Genomic DNA, 23161 nt, shown 5'->3' on the forward strand with positions numbered 1-23161 from the left:
GACGTTCTAGAGTCATGCAATCTGAAGTTTGAGCCTCTTCCTCATTTCGTGATCTTGGGCCAGTGTCTTGACCTCTCTGATCCTTGAGTTTCAAAACTGGAAAGTGGGCACAGAGCAGACTGGGGAGGAAGAAGTGTTGCCTGGAGTACTGGGGGAGACATCCCAGGAGCCTGTGAAGGAGCGGAACTAATTCCTGGGTAAATACCACAGGCAGGTGAAGGAGCCTCAGTTCCAGTGCCCCAGCACTGTCCCACCTCTGCCTCAGCTTTGACCCTGGGGCCAGCAGGCTCAAACCAGCCATAGGTGACAGGTGCCCAGGGTGCCCCTTGCTTCTCGCCAAGCCTTAGTTTCTGCACATCTGTGCCCTGGGGAGACCACAGTCCTGACCCATGGCCTTCACTGCTAGTGCAGGAGGTTCAGGGCTCAGTTCTACCCACTCCACCTCTCAGGGGCCCCAGCGTGGGACAAGAAAGGTTTAAAAATAAGCATTGTAAATACCCATGTTCCCTGCACATAGAACCAGCCCCTAAGTCCCCTTGGCCTCCTGGGCAGCCAGGCCTTGACAGCTCCTTTGAGGGGGGTGAAGGCTGGTTGGCAGAGGTGCCCTCATGCACCCCTGTTCCAAGCTGCAGTGTGAGTCAGCCACTGTGACGAGGTGTCTGTGTCACCGCATGTCCAAGAGGTGAAAAAGTGTGTGGGTTGGTGACAGAGAGTGGCTGGGGTGCTGGGTTGTGTCTGAGGGTGTCACACTAGTGTCTCATCTGACCACATGGAGCCGGCCCTGAGCAGAGCTGGGTCTCGGGGGGTGTAAATGTGATAGGGTGTCCCCCACATGTGTTTGTATCAGTGTGTATATCCTTGAGTGTGACACACTCCTATGGTGGAAGGTGGGTGTGGATCCTGGAGTCCCCACCTCCTGTCTTCTGTCCCGCCCATCCCAGAGGAAGAACCAAGTCTTTCAAGTTGCTGTTGCCAGGGCAACCATTTTATGAGTGTCCACATGGTAGGCACATGTGCGTGTCCTGCTCCCCATGTGCCTGCACGCCCCCTCCCCCAAGGCCCCCAACCGCAGTGGGGAGGGGGACACAGGCAGTGTGGGGTGAGCAGGAGGCAGCCACGGGGCAGCTGGTGACAGCTTATTGTGGCTGGAGGGGTGGGGGTGGCTTCCTGGCAGGGCTTCACGTGTGCAGGGAAGCTGTGCCTCCTAGTCGGCCCAGTGTGTGTGTCTTCATGCTTCTCTGTGTGTGTGGCTGTGGGGTAGGCAACCTGTGGTCGGGATGGCATGTGTTAGGGGTTTTGGGGGGAGCTCTGTGTGTGTGCTAGCGTGCGTACCAGTGCTAGGCAGTACACGAGTGTGTAACAGTGTGCCAAGTGCCCCTACTCTGCTCCCTGTAGCTACTCTGAGGGCCAGTGGGCTGATGATAAGTGTATGAATGTCATGTTGTCTGTGTCTCTGTGTCTGTGTGTGCATGTGTTGGGGCAGTGTGAGCTCTGTGTCTGTGTGTGAGTGTGTCCAAAGGGGAGCCAAGTAAGAATGCCTGTATGAGTGTGAGCAACAGCGCATGTCAGAGCAGGATGGTGTAGCTGGCTGTGACCACGGCGTGTATAAGGATGGCGCTTATGTGTGAGACAGGCACGGCAGTGGGTGTGGCCCTGCCTGGATCAAAGGTTTGGGGAATCTCTGTGTGAATGGCCAACGGCGCCATGTCCTTTCCTCCTGAGGGTGTGGGTGTCTGTGGGAGTGAGCACTTGGCAACACCAATAATGGACACTTGGACACTGTTCACCACGCGCCTGGCACAGGTCCTTTCGACAACTCTGAGGATCTGCTAATAACACAGATGGGGAAACTGAGGCACGGAGCGAAGTACCGGCCCAAAGCCACAAAAAGCACAGACCCCTTGTCCTTTCCATCCTGGACTGGGACCGGGCAGCCGCGGGGCCGCTACTCTGGCCCACGCGCGCGCTCCTGCCCTCCCAAGTCACATTCCTACCCGCCTTCCGCTTGCACTTGCACCGCGCCGCGCGCATGCGCCGTTCGCGCACCCAGCCGTCCCAAACTCACTTGAGCTCGTGTACAACGGGCGAGGTTACCCGAGTGTCCCGACCCCACCCCGAAACCGTGTACACTGCGCAGTAGCACAAGTTGTATGGGCCCCAAGGGTATGCGTGTGTTGGGGATGGGGAGTGGGCTCCTACCAGAGCCGAATGCTCCTAACCCCAGGCTGCCGGGGTCAAAGGAACGCAGGCGGCCTGGCCAGAGCGAGGAGGACCCAAGAAATCAGGCGGCGGGAGCGAGAAACCTGAGCACCAGGCACCAAGAACACGCGTGCGGGCCAGGACGGCGCGGGGAGGAACCTGCGTGCTGGGGGGCGGGGGCGGGGCTGCAGGGAGGTGTTTCTCCGTGAATAGGCCCGGGTGGGGCGGGGCCACTGCTTTTCCAGCCCCGCCCCCGCCCCTCTATCCACGCCCTCTAGTCGGCTGAGACCGCCAGGGGGCGCTTTGGAAACGCGGAGCCGTCGGGGAGGAGACCCGGTGGGTTTGGGCTGGCTGTTGGGGAGCAACGCTGGGTCTTAGTGCCCAGGAGGGCACCACCGGGAGCCATGGGTGGGAAAGGGATCCCACTCAGGGCTCTGAGGCCAGATTGGAGGGAACTGCCACTTGATGGGGCCTCTGTGGACAGTGGTTGTCAGTCTTAGGATATCAGTTGCTGTCTTAGGGAAAAACTGAATTCAGTTCTTTGAAATGGCTTTTTCAAGAGACGCTTCTGTAGCTTTCTGAAAGAGGACCTGGGGCGGTACTAGGGGACTCCACAATCCTTAGTGGGATGGGGGAGTACTGTGACTCTTTATTGTCCCAAGGGGGTCTGGGGGCATCTTTGAGCCCCGGATTTACCCAGGATGCGCCGTCGGGGTCACTGCAGCGGGGGTGGGAAACAGCTAATTGAAGGCGGACCTGCTCTGAGGATTCCCTTCAGGGGCTTCCTTGGTGAGGGGACTTCTTGGGGCCTTGCTTTCCTAAAGGGGACCAGGCAGGATCCGGAGTCTGACAGGAAGGCCAAATCCTCAGGGGTGGGGGCGCTGAGAGCTGCGGGCACTGGCGTCGGGGCGCTGTGGTTTTATCCCAGGAAGGGCCGTTGGGGAGGAGGTGTCTTGGGACCCACTTTCTCACAGCAGCTCTGCTGGGCTCTCTAGGGCCCCCGGACATCGCCGTCTAGGGGGGCGCTGTGGCCCCCGCATCCCTGCCACCTGCGCTCCTCTGGCCCCATCGGGCGGGGGCGGGGAGAGGGCGGCTCAAGTCTCGGGAAACCCGAGCTACCGCCCTTGGCCCCGCCTCCAGCCCCGCCTCCGGCCCCTAGCCGGCGGTGCGGTCCGCGGCGGAGGCGGCGGGAGAGCGCGCCTTGGAGCCGCTCGGAGCACCCGGGCCCCTCGTCCTGCCGCCCCGGAGCCCCGCGCCTTGCACCGAGGCCGCCCGCGCCGTCCGTGCGTCCCCCGCGCCCTCGGAGCCGCAGGCCGTCCAGAGCATCCCCCAGCCCCAGCCCCCGCCGCACCGGGATGGCCGCAGCCCGCGGCTGAGCGAGCCCGGGGGGGCCCCATGGGCCGGCCCGCGCCGCGCCCCCCCCGCGGCCGCCCCCTGAGGCCCGGGCCCCCCCAGGCGCCGCGGGCCCAGGCGGCCGGAATGGCGGTCGCGGCGGCAGGGGCAGGGGCTGGGGCTGGCGCGGGCGGCAGGCGCGGCCACCACTGACGGGTAGTCGGACGCCCCAGCAGGTAAGCAAGGGCAAGCTGGGGGCCCCCAGGGGACTGAGGTGGGGGGAGGACCGGGCCCATATACGGGGGCCTGGGGGGCTTCTAGGATTTGGGGCAGACCCGTAGCTTCCCTCCCGGAGCCGAGAACCGGTGTCTGTACGAGGATGGGGTCAAGGGGCAACAGGTCCCCGCGCGGTGGAGGGGCGGGGTGGGGAGGGCGATCTTCATTAAGCGCCTCTGCAAGTCGGGATCTGGGAGGGGGGCGGCTCCCTGTCCGACGGGGCGGGCACACCTCTGCTTCCTCCGACCCCCAAGTGTGCGTCTGAAGAGGAGTGGGAACGCAGGCAGCCGGAATCCCCTCCTAAGCCTTTAGGAGAGCGAGCTCCAGACGCTCCTTCTGCCTTTTCGTCTACAAGGGGCCGTGGGGGGCATCCGGATCCCGCAGACCCTGGGCGGGGGGTTGCCGTCGCGGCCCAGCTGCGCGCAGAAGTAAACATCTGTCAGTGGCGCGTTCCAGCCGCGTTCCCTGCGCGCCGCCGCCGCCGGGGACACCGTGTCCTCCGGTAAGGGCCCGGCTCTTTTGGCTCCTGGAGCCGCTTGTTCGGCCACAAGAGGGCGCGAAACCCTTTTTTGGGGGGGGTGTCCTTAAGGGCAAAAACCAGATTTGAAGGAGAGGGGGCTATACCTTGCTTTTTTGCTTTTTAAAAGAGGCATTATCTTGTTCAGGATAGTCTAAAAATTCTCCCAGGAGGAGCGGTTTGGGAGTTAGGATTCATCAGGCCAAGGGGGCTGCAGAGGGTGGGCAGACTTGGGGTGGGACTGGAGCGAAAAATGGCCCCTCCCAGGGGTTGCTGTCACCACTGCCCGCTCTCCAGGAAGCACCAGCATGTATTGTGGGCCACTGGCTCTGTTTAGCTGGCCTGTGGTTACCTGCAAGGCTAGGCCACCAGCCCAGGGAGCAGGGCCAGGGGCCTGGAAGGCGCATGGGAGGCTGGACCCCTGAATTTCCTCACTCCTCTGTTCCCGCCCTGTCCTCTCCCTGTCCAACATCCTTCTCTCTGTGTTCCATGACACTCTTTGTCTGCCTTCAAGTGCCCCAGGCTGAGGAAGCCCCAATGGGGCGTGACTGGTCTAGGCGGATGTCAGTGGAAGGAAGACTCCCAGCTTTGCCAGCTTCTCCCCACCTTCAGCCCCTTGCCTTGGGGCCCTTTGGACACCCCTCCCAACTACCTTCATCCCAGGACTCCTGAAGATTGGGATTTCGAAGCCACTCCTGGGCCTTCCAACCTACCCACAGCGAGTTTCAAAGAGCTGGTTCTAGGGGTTGCAGGAAAGAAAACCAAACATCCCCCCTCTGCAGCTGGGCACAGTGTCTGAAATTCCACCATTAACGCTTGTCCCTCAAGTTTCAGGCCTCAGTTTTCAGGGAAAGAGCAGAGGATATAAAGAGTCTAGAGCAAGTGAAGGAAACAAACAGATTATAGCCAGGCACAAAGACACAATCAAGAGATTGTTTCAACAAATGTTTGTTGGACAGAAATGGTATGACTGTTTTGGTGTCAGGGCTCCTGAGCTCTGTCCTTCAAGGGTAACAGACTTAGATTAAGGGTGGAGCCCAGAGTGGAGAACAAAGGCTCTATCTTAGGGGAGGGCAGTCAGGGAAGACTTCCTGGAGGAAGAGCATTGGAGCTAGGGCTGTGAAGGATGAGTAGGAGTTTTCTAAGAGGGAAAACAAAGGGCATTCCAGGTGGTGGGAACTGCATAGTCAAAGATCTGGAAGCAGGAAAGAATAGGCTAACTGGTTATGGCAAATCCAGGATGCTGGGGTGAATGTGGGAAGGAGAGACTTTCTGAAAGGTTGGCAGAGGGAGCCCTGGGCTGGGGTATTCAAAGACAGATTACTGGAGGTGGGGACTGGAAATACAGAGGAGAGAGGAAGGGTCTTTAACTCATGTGATATCAGTGGGCCCAGCCATCTCTGCTTGAGGGGCTGTTGGATTCCTCCTCAGATGTATCTTTCCTGGTCTCCCAAGGTGGGGCAGAAAAGTCCAGGGCAGAAGAAATTAGAGGAGGGGCCTCTGGTGGCAGTAGGTGGATCTCACTTCCCAGTTGGGGAAAGTGAAACCCAGAGAGCTTCACCATTCATGCTTAAATAGCTTAGTGTGTTGGGGACCTGAGGCAAACATTTGAATTTGGGGAGATGGAAGAAGTGACAGGTATCCTGGTTCCCAGAAAACTAGTGTTAGGATTTGAGCTGTGCCTGGGGCCCGTGCCTCAGTTTCCCGTTCTGTCTTTTGATCAGCTTTGTGTGATGTCCTGGCCACTCTCAAAGAATCCACATCTCTCACACCACCCGCTAGGCCCCATGCCAGCTGCTCAGCTGTGTGGTGTGCCAGGCCTCATTAGGCTGATCCTGTTATCCTACCCCAGGGAGCCCCCTCCTGCTCGCCCCAGCTGCCTACAGGGCCAGCGCCAACCAGCCTGGTGTGGTCAAGGTGGGTGGGAACTTTATGGTCTAGTCACAGAGGGCTGGGCTAGAAATGGTGGGTCCGTGGGTCCTGAAAGCTGTGGCCCGGAGCCATACACACACACACACACACACACACACACACACACACACACACACACACACACACTCCCCAGCCCAGTCTTCCTGAGAACACAGCAGCGGGTGCAGGAAGAGGGCCCCAGGCACTGGTGGAGAATGGAGGACTGACTCTGCAGGTAGGTCACAGGGCTCTTGTGACCTCTCCCACCTCATCTCCCCATACTGTCTCTGGTACCATTGCTCCAGTCACATTGGTCACCTTGAACAGGCACAGTCCTGTCTCCGAGCCTTTGCTCCTGCACTTCCCTCACCTGGAACACTCTCCCCAGATGTTCACTTGGTCCTAGCTCAAATGCTGCCTCCTCTGAGAAGCACTCCTTGATCACTCAACCACAAAGTCAACCCCCACCCCAGGCACCATTGCTTCACCTTCTTTTATTTTTTGTTATTGTTGCACTGTCAACAACCAAATTACCATATTTATTTCTTATTTATCATCCATTGCCCTGATTGGACAGTGAGTTGGCAAGGGTGGGGCCCAGGTTGGCCTTGGTCATCCTGAGTTCCCTGCCTGGCCCTGCATACAGTAAGGGCTCAATAAGTGTTTGCTGAATTAATGTGTTATGGACAGAGCTCAGTCTGGCTGTCTGGGCTTTCTGCCATCTGGCCCTTTATTTACTGCTAGTTCTGCTCTGCTGTGTGTTTTTGAGGAAACCTCTTACTTCCCTGAAGCTCAGTCCTATTTTTTCCCCAGACAGCAGAGCCTATCATACCCTCCCCATGTCTCCTCTCTCTCAGCATTACCCCTGTTACCCAGAGCCCAGGGATTGTGGAGGCATTGAGAAAACAAGTCAGGAGTCAGACCCAGGTTCAACCACTTGTTTATTCAAACAAGTCCCTACTTCTCCAAGCCTCAGTTTCCCTGTGTGGGAAATGGGGCTAATATAATATATTTTTCAGGGACTGGGGGAAGAATTAAATATGTAGAAAGCCCTTAGCACAGTGCTCATCACTAAATAAATGGAATGGACAACATTGCTAGGTGTTAATGTTATTGTTGTTGTTAGAAGGGCCATATGGTACAGTGGGTAAAAATGTGGAGGAAGAGGTGTTAGGGCAGGGGCTCTGAGGGATGAGTAGGAGTTTGCCCAACTACATGAGTTCAAATCCCACTTACACTCTGTTTAACCCTGAGCAAGTCACTCCATTTCTTTGGACCTCAGTTTTCCCATCTACAAAATGGGGATAAAATAGTCCATACCTAGCTATGAGTCATTACGTGTAAAGTGCCTATACCAGTAGTGTTGTTTGCTAGGGTTACTGTTAGCTGTTATTATTTTACTTCTATTATTATTATTCTTTTTAATCCTCACCCGAGGATATTTTTTTCATTGATTTGTAGAGAGAATGGAAGGGAGAGAGGAGAGGGGGGAGAGAGAGAGAAACATCAACATGAGAGAGACACATCGATTGGTTGCCTCCCGCATATGCCCCGACAGGACGGGGAACCTGCAACCGAGGTTCGTGCCCTTGACCAGGAATCAAACCCATGACCCTTCGATCTGTGTGCTGACGCTCTAACCACTGAGCAAAACTGGCCAGGGCTATTTTACTTCTATTATTATCGCAACCAGCACAGTCCTCCCCAGAAGTCACTCTCTCTGTCAGTCCACCCCTCAGCTGTACTTCGGCCAAGACAAACCCAGAGCTCCTTAAGATGAGCTCAGGGGCTGACACTTGATTCTCAGAGTAGCAGGGAGCCAGCAATGGTGCTCATAGTTGGGCAGCAGGCAGCTCCTTGGTTGGGGGAAGAAGAAGAGAGGCTATGCCCCCACCTCTGGCCAGGCCTGGAAGGGCCTGCTGGAGGTGTCTATGACTGTGCCCGCCCTGAGGCTGTCCCATGGGCTGGCCCCTGGCCCCTGCAGACACAGCATCTGAACCAACTGTGCTAGCCAGATGTTCCTGGTTTACCCCCAGATGTGTGTTGCCAGCTCGAGGCTGCCCTGGCCTCCCTGTCCCCACCATGGGGTGGGGCTGGGCCCTGGGGCCCTCCGAGGGAGGGGACACATTTTTGTGGGCTGCAGAATTTGTTTCTTGTTTTGCAGAACCATTGAGTCTTGCCTTGAGAGAGACCCAAGTCCTGCCTGTCATAGGGCCTCAGTTTCCCCATCAGTGGACCCCCCCAGGGGCCATCTGGGAGAAAGGAGACAAGCAGGGCTGTCCTAGGAACAGGCCCAGTTGCCAGCCTGGGAGCTCTCAGCACTGACGGGGGAAACAGAGGTACAGGCGTGCAAGAGGTCTGAGGCCAACTGTTGCTGTCGGCCAGTTCTGCAGAACTTCACTGAATTAATTAAATGGCCGTCCAGATGAGGAGGGTGTCCTGGGCAGTCCGTTGTACAGATGGGGAAACTGAGGCTCTGAGAGGGGGAGGTTACCCGGTCGGGAAGAGGCAGAGCAGGGATCCAAACTCAGCTGTCTGGAGCCCTCGTGCTGCAGTGTTCACAGACACATGCCCCTCCTCGAGCGTGCGGGCCACCCCATCTGTCCCCATGGCTTCACAACCTGGCCCGCGCTGCCTGTGGACAGTGACGACAGCCCTACCGGCCACTCCAGCAAGCTCTCCCTGGTCCTTCCTGGCATTCCCACAGCGCTGGGCAGCTCCTTTCAGACACTTTCTGAAAATGGGGAAACCGAGTTATGGGAGGACCAGGGACATGTTCAGAAGTGAGGTAGAAAGGAAGGAGAAGGGGGCACATTGAAGAAGGCAACAAAAGCGAGCAGACTGCATCATTGATGTTTCTCTTTTTCTTTCCCTCTCCCTTCCTCTCTGAAATCAATAAAAAGCATATTTTTTTAAAAAGCGTGGAGACTGGGAGGCTGCAGGCAGCTCATGCCTCTGTGAATAGAATTATTGGGATAACCCAGCCCAGACTGTCCCTCTGGAAACCCCTACTCCAGAAAAGACAGACATGGACATAGATACTATCCAGGGCAGGGCAAGAGGGAGGGACCTGTGGCCAACATGCCATGATGGGGAACAGGAAAGGCTTCCTGGAGGAGGGGCTTTAGGAGCTAAGGCTTTGAAGGATAAGTAGGAGTTTGCCCAATGGGGACAGGCTCCAATTCCAGGCCTCCTCCAGACTAGAAGGATGAATGGATTGAGGAACGAGTCACCTCTTATCCTTCCTGTCCCTGGAAACAAGCATGAAGCAGGCGCCCCCCTGAGGCCAGGAGCTCTGCAGGTCGGAGGCTGTTAACCCTGGGAACAGGTATGCCTGGTGGGTGTCCCTGGGACACCCAGTGGAAAGGCGGAGCCCCAGGGCGTTGCCTGGACACCAGGATAATGAGCATTTCCTGGCACCACCAAGGAAGCTGCCAGAAACACCCACGTACCCCCACCCTGACTGACTGCTCCTTGGATGACTGGAAGGACCTACCTGGTTGTGTGACTTTGGGCTACTCATCGCCCCCCTTTGAGCCTCAGATTCCTCTTCCTCCCTACCCTAGCTCTGGGGATTCTGTGGCCTCCAGCTAGAGGTGGAGGTCTTGCCTCCATCCCTGGCTGCAGTTCAGACTGGCCTGGCCCACAAGAAGGGAGGGTACTCCATTCCCTCACCAGTGAAGATTCTCCGGGGTCCGGACATTGTCTGAGGGCTGGGAAGGGAACCAGCCAGTCCCTGTCTGGGCAGCATGGGCGGCAGCTGAGATGCCAGCAGGTATGAACCTTGGCCGGGTACCAGTGGCCAGGGCAGGGCAGCTCTCTCCTGGGCCATCCTGCCTCCTTCACTTCCACGTGCCTCGCCTGCAGCCCACCATGTGTGTGCCGTTCACTGTTCCCCTGGGATCTTTGCAGCTGAAGACCCAACAGCTCTGAGGGTGTGTTCTGTGCGTGTCCCTATGTGTGTATCTGGAATGCAAAGTCACACTACTGCATGAACATGGTAGTATTCAAGTGTGATCATGAGCATGTGGTAGTGTGTAAATGTCATAGTGCAGGAGTCTCAAACCACCCAAGTGGCCCTACCCAGTTTGGCCCAGTGGTTAGAGTGTCGGCCTGTGGACTCAAGGGTCCCTGGTTCGATTCTGGCCAAGGGCATGCCCCTCAGTTGCAGGCTCGATCCCTGGCCCCAGTCAGGGGGCGTGCAGAAGGCAACCAATTGATGTCTCACATCGATGTTTCTCTCTCCCTTCCACTCTCTCTGAAAAGCAATGGAAAAAATATCCTCAGGTGAGGATTAAAAAAATTTTAAAATAAAATCACCCAAGTGTGTGAGTGTGAAACATTAGTGTGTGAGTGTGATCATGTTTGAGCATGTGAGTGAAAACATGAGTGTGTGATTGTGTTCAAGTGTATATGTCACGTTCAAAGATTAAGGGTGAAAACAACCAAGTATGTGATAATGTTTGAGTAGGGGTGTGAAAACACCCCAGTGTGTGAGTGTGTAAGTGTTTGGGTGTAAGCGTGAGAACTCCCAAATGTGTGTGTGATAGTGCTCAAATGTGTGAATGGGAGGATTTCAATGTGTGTGAAGATGTCCAAATGCATGATTGTGAATATGAAAACACTGAGCGTGTAAATGGGAGTGTTTGAGTGTGTGAAAATGCTCACGTGAGTGGGATACAGTGTGTGCAAGAATAAGTATGCTGGGTGTGTGAGCCCCAAATGCTCTGTGAGGGCACCCACCTCCCCAGGTCTCGGGGCCTCCATTACACAAGCACACCTGGCCCCTCCCCCGTGCCCTCCGCCACACCCCCTCCCGGTCAGCTCGGTGCCAGAGACAAACCAGTTGGGTGACCCCCTTATAGAAAGACCCATTGTTAACCGATGCTTATCAGCTGGCTTGCTGGGCCCCCTCCACTGTCAGCCCCCCTGCTTTCCTGTCCCCCATCAGAGCTCTGATGGGGTCTAGTGCTTCAAGGCCATGGGGAGGGGGGTAGTTAGGGAGGGGAACTCCTGTGACCAGGCCGTCTCTTGGCTGGTGTCTCATCCACCCTTTTAGCACCCACTTAAGCCCTTAGCAGAGGCAGAGGATCACAGCCTGGTGCTATGCTGGGCCTTGTTCCAGCCTAACAGGGAAACTGAGACACACTACTCCAAGACTTGGGTGTGTGAGCAAGCAGGGTGTTGGGGTCAAGAGAAAGCCGTGCCCACCAGAGGTCTTGAGCCTGGGTGGGTTTCCCTGCTATCTCCCCCTACCAGCTCTGTGACCTTGGGTAAGTCATGTGACTACTCTAGGCCTCAGTTTCCCCATCTGTGAAATGGAGATAAAGACTCTTGTGAGGTTGAAATGACTTAATATGTGTTGTCTGTAGAACAGGATCTGACATAAAAGGGGGTGGGTTTGGGAACTTGACAAATGGGCTGACCTCTGTTTGCTGCACAACCTTGAGAATGAAATATTCTCTCCACAGTCCATAAGGCCCCAAGGACCTGCGCTGTTACCTCCCCTCCCTCACTCTGCTCCAGTCACATGGGCACCTCCTGGTTCCTTCAACAAGCCAGGCCTGGTCCTGCCCCAGGACCTTTGCAAATGCTGTGCCCTCTGATATCCAGGCTGGCCCAGGGTTTGTTTATATGCTCCCATGTCTAGGAGCTCATTCTCTATCACCTCCACCACCAACAGTAATAAAGATTATGGTATCAATAGTGGCAAGTCCTTGGGGTGACTCCACAGCATTTGCTCTCAACCCCGGCCCAACCCATGTGATGTGAATCCTGTTAAAAAACACACCTTCAAATTTCAGGTCCTTTTCTAGCCAAATGCCCTTGAACAAGCCCCTCTCTGTTTTGTGCCTCAGTTTCCACAGCTGTAAAATGGATATAATAGTGACTCTCTCGTGGGTTCAGCACGGTTTGGTATAGAGCAGGCGCTTAATAAATGCCCACTATTATGGTCCGTTGGGTATAGTCCTGTGCCTTTGCATTCATGCGACTGGGGAGAGCTCTGCGGGAAGCCCGAACAGCCAGATTACGCAAATCACATGCGAATGAAATGCAAACAACACGCAAATGAAATGCATATTGCACGCAAATAACTGCTCTGCGCCTGGGTGAGGAGCTTGTGCGCCGAGGTGCGCGCTTGGGGGCGCCCGGCACCCCACGGCCCAGCCCGGGCGCTGACCCGCGTCCAGCCCGGCTTTCAGCGCTCTGTGTAAATGTTTACACCGGGCCTGTCGCCAGGCCCCGCGCGGGCCGGCACCAGGCAGCCGGGTGGGGGAATGTAAACCCGGGCTAGGGGCCGCCAGGCGGAGGGGAGCTGCTTGGAGACGGTTAGGGGGGATGGGTGTACACGAGGGTTATTAAACACCTACTGTATGCACTAAGCACGACGCTCCCAGGCAGTCACAGCACCGAGTAATGGGAGTTCTAATGGGGGCTGCTCAGGGCCTGGGTGTGAGGGCAGTCAGGGCAGGCTTCCTGGGGGAGGTGCTGGTCCAAGCTGAGACTGAAAGGGTAATGGGAGTGGGGAGGGAGAGAAAGTGTTCTGGGTGAAAGGACCTGCTTGAGCAATAGTCTGGAAGTGGATGAAGAGCAGCTTTGGTTCATTGCAGCCCCTTTCTGGGCATCAGTTTATGTCTGGAGGGTAAACCCAGGCTCTGAAAGGGGCAGCAAGTCACTCCCAAGGACATCATATGTAGGGAACAAAATCTCAACCCCTGGGTTTCTGCTCCCTGGACTGTATTCTAAGCACTGGGTCTCCTGGCCACCCTTGTCCCACAGTACCCCCTGTTGGGAATGCCTCCACCTTTCACTCTTTCCCTAAACACACTGGGCTCCAGCCTCCTGTTGGATTGGCCAAGCTTGGTTCAGCTTCTGTACCTTTGCACTGGCTCTTCCCCCTGCCTGAGATGCCACTCCCTTCTGCCTAGCCAAGTCTTACTTTTGGTGAGGTCTCAGCTTTCCTCAACCCTCAGGAAAGCACTCTGGGACTCCCAGATGGGGCAGTTTCCTATACCCCTGATACAGCGCCCACCCCTCCTTAGCAGCGTTTTTCACACTCATGTTCTGTGATTCCTTGCTGAATAACATGTTATTACTGATAGTTAAGCAGCAGTGGTTCAAAATCATGGTCCCCACTATGTTCCCAGTGCCTGGCCCACTGTCCCGTGCTGGTTTGTTGCCTGGCAGACAGGCCTTTTGGTTGACCATCCCGTGCCCGCAGGCCGAGGATGCAGCGCTGGAAGGCAGCGGCCTTGGCCTCAGTGCTCTGCAGCTCTGTGCTCTCCATCTGGATGTGTCGGGACGGCCTGCTCCTCAGCCACCGCCTCGGACCGGCGTTAGCCCCGCTGCGCCGGCCACCTCGCACCCTGGATGCCCGGATCGCCCGCCTGGCCCAGTGTAAGCCCTTCCCCTGGTCTTGGGTCAGATACCCCTGACATAGGTATGGCCATACTGGTGGAATTTCAGGCAGTGGAACCAGGCCACAGAGGCCTTTTTAAAGATGGGGTGGAGGGAGGGTGCAAATCCCCCAATGGCATGGCATGGCAGGATGTGTGTGTAGGGGATGACTCCTGGGAACTAGGGTCTCTTGGCTCAGCTGTCACAAGGAATTAGGCTCCGTCCCTCAGGGGCCAGGGGGCCAGATGGAGATTAGACCTAGGAACTCAGCAGGGTGCATCCCCCCCGCAGCACATGGGGGGGGGGAGCTGGACCCGAGGCCCCAGTGACCTGCATGGGTTGATAGGGACCAAGAAGAGGGGAAGACAGAGAGAGACCTAGAAACAGACCTACACATGGGGAAAGAGACAGATATAGAGAGGCAGAGAGAGAGAGACAAAGGTGGGAGAGACAGACGTGGAAAAGGCAGTGAGGTAGAGAAGTGAAAATCCCACCTAGGGAGCATGGCCACCTGGCACAGCTCCTCACTTGCCCCTGGTGCTTGCCCTCTGCAAGTTCTCTGTGGGCCCCGACCTTGTGTGCACACGCACAGGACCATGCAGTGTGCCCGTGAGGGTGGCTGGGGTGTAGGCACAGGCTGGGCACATGCATGGTGCCTGTGAGTGGGGGCTGCATGCATGCCCGCCCTGCCAGACCACACAGTCCTTCTTTCTTGTCCTCACAATGGACAAGGGTGGCCTCCGGCAGGGACTTCACTTCCGTCCCCACCATTTGCCCTCGTAGGCCTCAAAACCCTTCCCAGGACACTGGGTCCCAGAGACCTGGGTGGGGCCCCCAAAAGCTAGCGCTCCAGGACCTGGGGGCAAAGTACCAATGGTGAAATCCACTGGGAAGAATCTGGGCCCATGGGCGGATGCCTGCCAGCCCTGTGTCCTGTACTGGGGGAAGGGAGTGGCTGTTGATCCCCCTAAGGCCCTGGGACTAATGCGCTGATGGTGGAATTTCAGGCTGGGGGCGGGGAGCAGATCTCATCTCTTTGCGTTCCAGACCCTGTGCACGTGGCCAGGCCTGCTGGAGGGATGCAGGGACAGATATACTGAAAGATTATTCACTGTTTATCTGAAATTCAAATTTAACCGGGCATCTGTATTTCATCTGGCAACCCCCCAAATGACTCTCTAGATGTACACCTTGGGGTGTGCATACTAAATGGTGGCATTTTAGGCACCAGAAGTAAGCCACGTTCAAATCTAACCCCAGAGCAGACAGTGCTGACCATCCCAGTCTGGCCCTTGGGCTGCAAGAACTCAGAAAAGGCTGCTCATTCATCCCCCACTTTCCATTCTCCCAGCCACAACCACCTCAGGGACTCTGCAAGCCACATTGAGCAGACAGGGATATTGGCATAGCAGGGCCATCACCTGCCTGAAGTTGTACAAGGAGAGTGGCAGAGCTAGGCTCAGAACCTGGGCTTGTCTGCTTTCTGAGACCTGCTGTGGAAACAGACAACCTCAGGGTGACAGACAGTCCCTCCCGCTCAGGCTTCTCAGTAAGATACTTCTTTTGACAGCCAGGTGCACCAGCCTTGTGGGCAGGTTGAGGCTAAACTCAGGATTTCCTCTCCCAACCTGTGACTGCAACCATCAGGGGCTGGGAGCCTCCTGCCAGCCATTCCAAAGTCTGCACTTCTCTCCTGGGGCTTCACAGTACAACAGGTCCTCAATTAAAGTCATTTCCTTCAACACAGTTGTGTTATAATGATGAGATGCCGCAGGAACTTAACTCTTGTTTATATCAATTAGCCTTTGGTAAAACTGGTTTCATTCTGTCATTTTGCCGCAGTTCCAACAACCTACTGACGACGTTAAGTAAGGACTTACTGTACTGGGGCAGGGCCAGCCTCTTGGGAAATAAACTTAGACTACGGGACCCTGAGATTCTGTGACTATGGGCACCTTCGGGCAGCTGTGGAAGAAAAGGGCTGAACTTGGGCCAAACTTGGGCACTCGATGGAGGCGGAAAGAATGCTGTCTGGTTTTCTCTCTCTCACTGCCACCTGCTAGTGGTGTGGCCTTGGCCAAGTCTCTGCTCTTTTGGGTACCCAGTTTTCTTACCTATAACATGGGAGTGGCCCTGACAATAGCTGCTGCCACCCCATGGGGTGGGGTCCCCATACAGGCCTCTGTTCCTGCTGCTCCACTGTGTGTTCTAGGGAGCCCAAACACCCCGATTTGGGTTTCTGTATGGGAAAACTGAGTCCTATTGCACAGTGGAGCAGCAGATACAAGGTGAGGGGTTGTGAGCAGTCCAGGGGCTCAGAGAAGATGTTGGGGCTTTGAGCAAGGACCCGAGACAGTGAGGCAGAGACCCATACAGCTCAGCTAAAGGGTGAGGGGTTGGGTGGGGGAGGCAGCACTCCAACACTGGTCAGAGGACGTGTCAGTACCCTGGGGCAGCCCAGCATAGGGATGAGATCCACAGACAGTGTTGGGGGATGGTGCCCAGAGGGGCTGAGACACCCAGATCAGATCTGCTCAGGTGGGCCGGCTGGAAAGTGGTGCGGGGAACCCAGAAAGGGTTAGGCAGGGTCCAGACAGCGGCGTTGGTAGCCTTGGGGACCAGCCTTGGGGTCCGCATATGCACCCCTCCAACACCGCCAGAGAGGGTACAAGAGCGGGTATCTAGGAAATGCGCTATGACCCCAGCTTCCCCGCATGGGTCATTTTTTGCAGGGGAATAGCGAGGGCAGGGGCTCCCTGCTGCCCACCCACTGATGCCCACCCCCTTCTCTCCCTCCCCGCGCAGACCGTGCCCTGCTGCAGGGCGCCCCGGACGCCGTGGAACTGCGCGAGCTGACGCCCTGGGCCGGGCGATCTCCGAGTCCGCGCCGTCGGGCGGGGCCCCGGCGGCGGCGCGCGCGTGCGCGGTCGGGGACGCGGCCGTGCGGGCTGCGCGAGCTCGAGGTGCGCGTGAGCGAGTTGGGCCTGGGCTACGCGTCGGAAGAGACGGTGCTGTTCCGCTACTGCGCAGGCGCGTGCGAGGCGGCTGCGCGCGTCTACGACCTGGGCCTGCGGCGCCTGCGCCAGCGGCGGCGCGTGCGGCGGGAGAGGGTCCGCGCGCAGCCCTGCTGCCGTCCGACGGCCTACGAGGACGAAGTGTCTTTCCTGGACGCGCACAGCCGCTACCACACGGTGCACGAGCTGTCGGCGCGCGAGTGCGCCTGCGTGTGACCCTACCTCACCGGTCCCGGCCAGGGGGCGGCCGCGTACCCAGCCCCGAAGGCACCCACAGCCGCGACCGTCGGACCCGCCACAGACTGCCCGTGCGCAGAACCTGCCGTCGAGGCCTCGGGACACTTGCGATAACTGTACAGAGATAAAGTGTGGAAAATCGAGCTGGCTCTTGGTTGTGCGCACCAGGGGTGTCCACCTCTTGGAGGGGCAGGCGGAGGTGTGAGGAAGTGGCGCCATCTCCACTGGGAAAGGGGTTGGATGCGGGTATCAACTGCCGGATGGTGAGGAGATCCCATTTGCTTTGGGGGGAAAGATTCAATGTGGGTCCTGTTTCCGGAGTACAAGTGGGAAAATAGGGTGAATCTGGGCAATGTCTGCAGGGACTGTACTTCCCACCTCCCCGCAGGTCCCTGTGCTCCTGCCCAGCCTGTGGTATCCCAGCTACATGTGCTTCTGGGGAGGGAAGGTGGAGTCACCCTGTAGAAGGGGCGACAGGTCCAGCTGGACCCGGTCTTTCCAACGTGTACCCCACCCCACTTCCACACAGTGTGTCCTTCTGGGGAGGGAAAGGGGAGAATTGAAGTTGGTAGAGGAAGGGGGAGTCACTCTACAGAGGAGGAGGCAGATCCAGGTGGGCCTGGGCTGCCCTCACCCGACGGGCATCCTCAGGCCACTGCAAGAGTGAACTCTAAGCCACTATCTCCTTTTACTAGCTAAAAATACACGCAAACTGCCCATCTCCCTGTGGGGATAGGTCTGGGGAGGGCGCCAGCCCCGTCCAGCTCAAACCTGGCGCCTGCTGGGGCAGAGCTGGTCCCGAGGGATCTAGGTCCTAGCCCATAAAAAACCCTGGCCGGAGTTCGAGGGGGGATTTATGACGAGCCCCCTCAGAGGATGGAAAAAGCACTGAGCAGTGTTTAGATTTGCCCATGGTGTCACCTTGACGTTTGGCAGGCCGAGGAAGGGCGCAGGGTGTTGAGTTCCCAGAGTTCAGGGAAGGATCAGTGGGTCCCGTGGTCTGAAGGGGGGTGGGTGAGGGGGTAGGCACTACAAGCCCGGGGCTGGCACCCAGAAGACCAGGGGGCATGGACCCTTTCCTTCCAGCCCCTTAGACTGAGGGCTCCCAAGGGAACACCCCCTTCCCTCCTTTTACTATTTTCCTAGACGGGCCCCCTCTTTCCCACACATCTGAGTTCAGGACCACCCTGAACCACCACATCCTTTACAGACCCAATCCATGTCCAGAAGCTAGAGGGCTCGAGTCAGAAGCTGCCTCCAAGGAGGATCACCTAGCCAGGCAGGAACATCCCTCAACTCCTTGCTCCCCAGGGCCCCGGTTGCAGCTAGAGAAACTTGAGGCAGCTAACAGGCAGGACTGACAAGGAGCTCCAAGAGCATGGCTTGGCAGCCAGACTCCACCCAGCCAGTGGGTGGTCTGCTTGGAAGGCAGCTTCAGGACCAAGGCTGGCTAGGGTCCCTGCCCGCCCCCGCAGTATTCTGACTCTGAGGTTTGGGGTGGTGGATTCCTCCACTGTTTGGGCTGACTCAGCCCGGCATGGGAGAGAGGCTGGAGTCCCTAGACACTGCAGAAGCTGAGCCTCAGTTTCCCCATCCTAGATGGCCCTTAGCTTCAAAGAGGGACGTTGCTGAGCTCAGGACATACAGCAGGAAAGTTGGTCTTGGAGGCCTGGGTTTGTGGCCCCTGAAGCTTGGCTGCCTCGGTGTGTGTGTGTATGCTCCCCTGGCCTCCTGGGACCTCAGCCTCCCTGTCTCCCACCCAGATCCAGCATCCCAACCACAGAGCTCTGGCTTAGCCCGCCAAATAATTGAAACGTAAACAGAGCTGCCCCCACAGACCCCTAGGGTGGGGTTTCTCAGCTCATGCCACACACATACATACACACACACGGTACGGAGATTACCTCCCACACGGGGCTTAGCAGACAGGATCACATGCAGACCCACAGCCTACATGCTTACATGCTCAGTTGTCATTCACACTTGGAACTGCACACTCAGAAGGGGGCACCTTCACAGTCACCATTCATTTGAAAATAAAAGGACACAGGATCACGCATTTTGTCACACACTCGCAGCCACACACACCCATGCTGACTGTCATGCTCCAAGCCCTGCATGATCATCATGTGTCACACACACGCAGTATCACACTCTTTCCCTCTTGCCCTCCTTCAAGGGGTCATTCCTTCCCTTGTGCCAGCCCTGCCCCATGTTGACCCCAGGATAGCCTGGCCCCCACTTTCCAGTCCCTCTGGGCCTTAACTCTCCCCGCTCTGCCTGATGGGCTTGATCTCAAGGGGTTTTCCACGTCTTGACATTTGTAGCTAGACCATTCTGGGTTTGGGGAGCCGTGCAGGCTGTTGAGCAGCATTCCTGACTCCCACTCACTTGATGCTATCAGCCCACCCCAAGTCTTTTTTAAATTTAATATGTCTTTATTGATTTCAGAGAGAGGAAGGGAGAGGGAGAGAGCAAGATAGAAACATCAATTATGAGAGAGTCATTGATCAGCTGCCTCCTGCCCACCCCCTACTGGGGACCGAGCCCCAAACCTGGGCATGTGCCCTGACTGGGAATCGAACCGTGACCTCCTGGATCATAGGTCGCTGCTCAACCGCTGAGCTATGCCGGCTGGGCAGCCCACCCCAGGTCTTGATGACTACAAATGTCCCCAGACATTGTCGAGTGTCCCCAGGGGGCAGAGTTGCCCTGGAATGAGAACCGCTGTTCTAGAATAAGGGAGGACATACAGTTTTCATCGGAACGTTCCCATCTGGAAAATGATGCCAATATTGCCTTCCTGCCTGCCCACAGGCAGTTATGCCAGTGATAATAACTGCAAGCAGACCCAGCAGAGCCAAGGCAGTGAGTGCCTTGGTGGGGGAGGACCCCAGCAGCCAACATCTCCAGCAGGGGAGACACTTCCCTCCCCAGCAAGTGAGGCCCCTGGCAGGTAAGGTTCCTGGAGCCCAGATTCCTGGAAGCAGAGGTACCCAGAAGGTAAAGTCCTGGGTAAGTGAAATCTCCAACAACCACGGTCTCCAGCAGGTGAGATCCCTAGGAGGTGAGGCCCCCAGCATGTGAAACTCCCCCTTTGCACCCCCAGTAGATGAGGCCCCTGGCAGGTGAGGTTTCTGAAAGCAGAAGAGGCTGGCAGTTGAGGTCCCCAGCAGATGAGGCCCCAGGTTGGTGGGCTCATCTGAACCAAGAGGCTATGCTGGTCACTGCCTGGTCATTGGACTCCTGGTACAGCTGCCAGAAGGCCTTGCAGAACATCAGGGCCCAAGCCCAGCTGCAGGATCAAGGCTGCAGTGTCTCCCACCAGTGAAAGTAACTCAGATAGCGGGCATGGTCTTTGTCCAGTGCCAGCAGATACTGGCCCAACTCCTTGGGGCTCTGGAAGTTGTCTGTGTGGATGAAGGTGTCAGGCGGCAGGAATTGTTCATAGTTCCTCCGGCTGGGGCCCAACACCATGGGCATGATCCAGGCCTGCAGGGCATTCTTCTACAGCTTCTCTGTGATGTAGTTGGGGTGTGAGTTCTCAAAAGCCAGATATAACTTGTACTGGGACAGCTATTGGGTCATGACCATCTGGAGCAGTGGCTTGTGGGAGTGCCCATACATGTCAAGCATCTGGTCGAATCCTTCTTCCGGTTGACACCACCCAGGCCACCAGCTCCAGGTTAGCTGAGAGGTTGACTGGTGCATCCAGAGGCTGGCCAGGCCATGGCTCCAGCCAACCGTGCCACGTGATGTCCTAGTCTCTGTGGAAGGACATGGTGAGACTGAAGTACTCATACAGGCCCTCAGTGTGGGTAGCAGCTGGGCGGTGCCGTGTTAAACCAGACGCAGCACTGGCTGGGCGGCCCCAGGGACGGCGGAAGCTGCGCCTGCGGTCAGTAGCTAACCTTTCAGGGATGCATGAGGGCTGTGTCCACCCGAGGGTACATGCTGCGGTCGATGGCCAGGTGGCTGTCAGCTGTGCCAGGCCACGGTTCTGAGCACTGGGACAGAGCTGCGGGGTGTTGAATGCCCATGTCCACAGCAGGAGAAGCAGGGGTGGATGGGCGGGGGGACCCCCCAAGGAGGCCTGGCTGGGCTCCCCCAGAGGACACGGGCCCTGCTCACCCATTTGGAGCTGTGGTGTGAGAGTCCATTGTGAACTTGTGGGACCACATGGGCTTGTGGATACACACAGGTAGCAGAAGCACACCAAAAGCACCCCAAGGAGAGAATGGTGCCAGGGACATCATGTCTTGGCCCAGTCGAGTGGATACATGGGTCAGAGCAGCTGGGAGAAGGGACAGTGGAGACAGTATCATTGATAAAAACAATAACCCACGCCTAGGGTGCACACATGGGTTAATATTCATAAGTCCTGAGGTAGACACTGTTAATGATTCCTGTTTTACAGATGAGAGAGCAGAGGCCAAGTGACTCAGTGAGGAAATGGCAGAGCTGCAACTCCAACAAAGACAGTTTGACCTGAGCCCACTTTCTCCTAGTCACTAGGCAACATGACCTCGCTAACTGGGGAGAGAGGGGTCCCCAGGAAAGGTGGGATAGGTCACAACAGCTCTCGGGTCCCACCTCGACCCTGCCCTTTCTCAACTTTCCCAGGCTCTTTCCCCAATCTGGGGAGAAGTCAGAGTTGGTTACAAGAGGCTCCCTGTGCCCTGGAATTGAGGCTTAAATCCTGGGCTCTGTTTGGGAGGGGTACAATGGGATTGGGGTTTGAAGGTTATGTAAGGACTCACCAGGTAGAGTAGGAGTCAGGGGAAGAATGTTCCTGGCAGAAGAGACAGCCAATGCAAAGGCCTGGAGGTGAAAGAGAGCCTCGTCTGTTTGCAGGAAGAGCAAAGAAAGTGCTTAGGGATGCCAGTGTGAACTTGATTTTATGTTTACTTGGTGTTTCATGCTCAATAAGTGCTCAAAAACAGCTCCTCTGGGTTTGTGCTGGCTGATTTCCCTCCATTCCCAGTCCTTCCTGTCCACATGGTAGTCACGAAGTTCTCCCAGACCTCATGCCCCAATCACTGGAGCAGAAATTTATGACCTTGGGTCTGCAGCCCTGGAGCCGCCCATTTCACAGATGAGAAAACTGAGGCCCAGAGCGACTCATTTGTCTCTTGCCTAAGTACACACAGCTAGAGCCATTATGACCCAGAACCTCAACTCTCCCCTCTTCATGTAACCCCAAACTTCTCTCCCACTTTGCAGGTGGAGCTCAAATCTACAGCCTGGCACAATCCAATAGAACTTTACTGCAATCAGGGACTTGTTCTACCTCTGCACCATCCAATTCACTGGCCACTGACCGAGTATGTCTACTGAGCCCTTGAAATGTGGCTGTTGTGTCCCAGGAACGGAGTTGTTAATGCTCATTTACATTTTAAAACGGATATTCTCTTCTGTGAATTGAAAACAACTTGAAAATAAAAAGTAAAAACAAACCAAAAACAATGTCTGGTTCTCAATTCTATGACTGGAAAACATGTAAGTACATTTGGAACACTTTGGATGTGCAAATCTGCTTTTTCCACCATATGTTTTATGGAGTCTAAGTACAGGTCAAGTATCTACAAGGAAAAGTGAGTGCCGGCATTAAGTGTGCTGCCATAAAATATGCACTGGATTTCCAAGACTTAGAGTGAAAAAGACAATGAAAATATCTCAATTTTTATATTTATCACACATTGAAATAATACTAGTTTGGATCTATTGGGTTAAAGAAAGTATATTATTAAATTAATGTCATAATATATACTCTGAATTGCCAAAACTTCATATGAAAATGTGGCTACTAGAAAAATACTAACTATACATCTGGCTTGCATTTTATCTCTATTGGACAGCATTCATTGCTCTAGAATTTCTAAAAAAGGGAAACTAGTGATAGGAATCGTAATTTATTTAAAAACTGATCTGACAGTATTTTCTTTTTACTTTATTATATATATATATATATATTTTTTTTTTTCCCATCACCACTTATTTCCCTATACCTTCCTCCACTTCCACCTCCCTCCCCCACAATCACCACACTGTTGTTCATGTCCATGAGTTCTTTCTCCTTTTTAAATTTTTTGCTCAATCCCTCCATCTATTAGTCTGTCTCTATTTTACTTGGTAGTTCAGTTTGTTCATTAGATTCCACATATGAGTGAAATCATATGGTACTTGTCTTTCTCTGACTGGCTTATTTCACTTAGCATAATGTTTTCCAGGTCCATCCATGCTGTCGCAAAGGGTAAAATTTTCTTTTTTAAAAAAA

The 23161-nt window shown here is 55.8% G+C and overlaps 1 protein-coding gene and 1 pseudogene across 1 annotated transcript; one reads left to right on the forward strand and one right to left on the reverse strand.

Moving 5' to 3' along the window:
* The first annotated feature begins 3700 nt into the window (after positions 1 to 3700).
* On the forward strand, positions 3701 to 17039 carry NRTN (neurturin). The gene is made up of 3 exons (XM_087816006.1): positions 3701 to 3767; positions 13458 to 13633; positions 16439 to 17039. Exons 2-3 carry the CDS (start codon positions 13465 to 13467, stop codon positions 16861 to 16863), a joined length of 594 nt encoding a protein of 197 aa, XP_087672132.1. The 5' UTR covers positions 3701 to 3767; positions 13458 to 13464; the 3' UTR covers positions 16864 to 17039.
* Positions 17040 to 20082: 3043 nt separating this feature from the next.
* LOC107525705 (3-galactosyl-N-acetylglucosaminide 4-alpha-L-fucosyltransferase FUT3-like) lies at positions 20083 to 21019 on the reverse strand (annotated as a pseudogene).
* Between the last annotated feature and the right edge of the window lie 2142 nt (positions 21020 to 23161).

Source organism: Miniopterus natalensis, chromosome 4 (assembly GCF_054644295.1).
Source record: "Miniopterus natalensis isolate mMinNat1 chromosome 4, mMinNat1.hap1, whole genome shotgun sequence".
NCBI classification, from domain to species: domain Eukaryota; kingdom Metazoa; phylum Chordata; class Mammalia; order Chiroptera; family Miniopteridae; genus Miniopterus; species Miniopterus natalensis.

What these genes read in the sequence shown, in the direction of transcription:
- NRTN (XM_087816006.1), top strand. Translation starts at nt 13,465, where the DNA reads ATGCAGCGCTGGAAGGCAGCGGCCTTGGCCTCAGTGCTCTGCAGCTCT. An exon ending in GATCGCCCGCCTGGCCCAGT is followed by an intron (nt 13,634 to 16,438) that starts GTAAGCCCTTCC and finishes CTCCCCGCGCAG; the next exon opens with ACCGTGCCCTGCTGCAGGGC.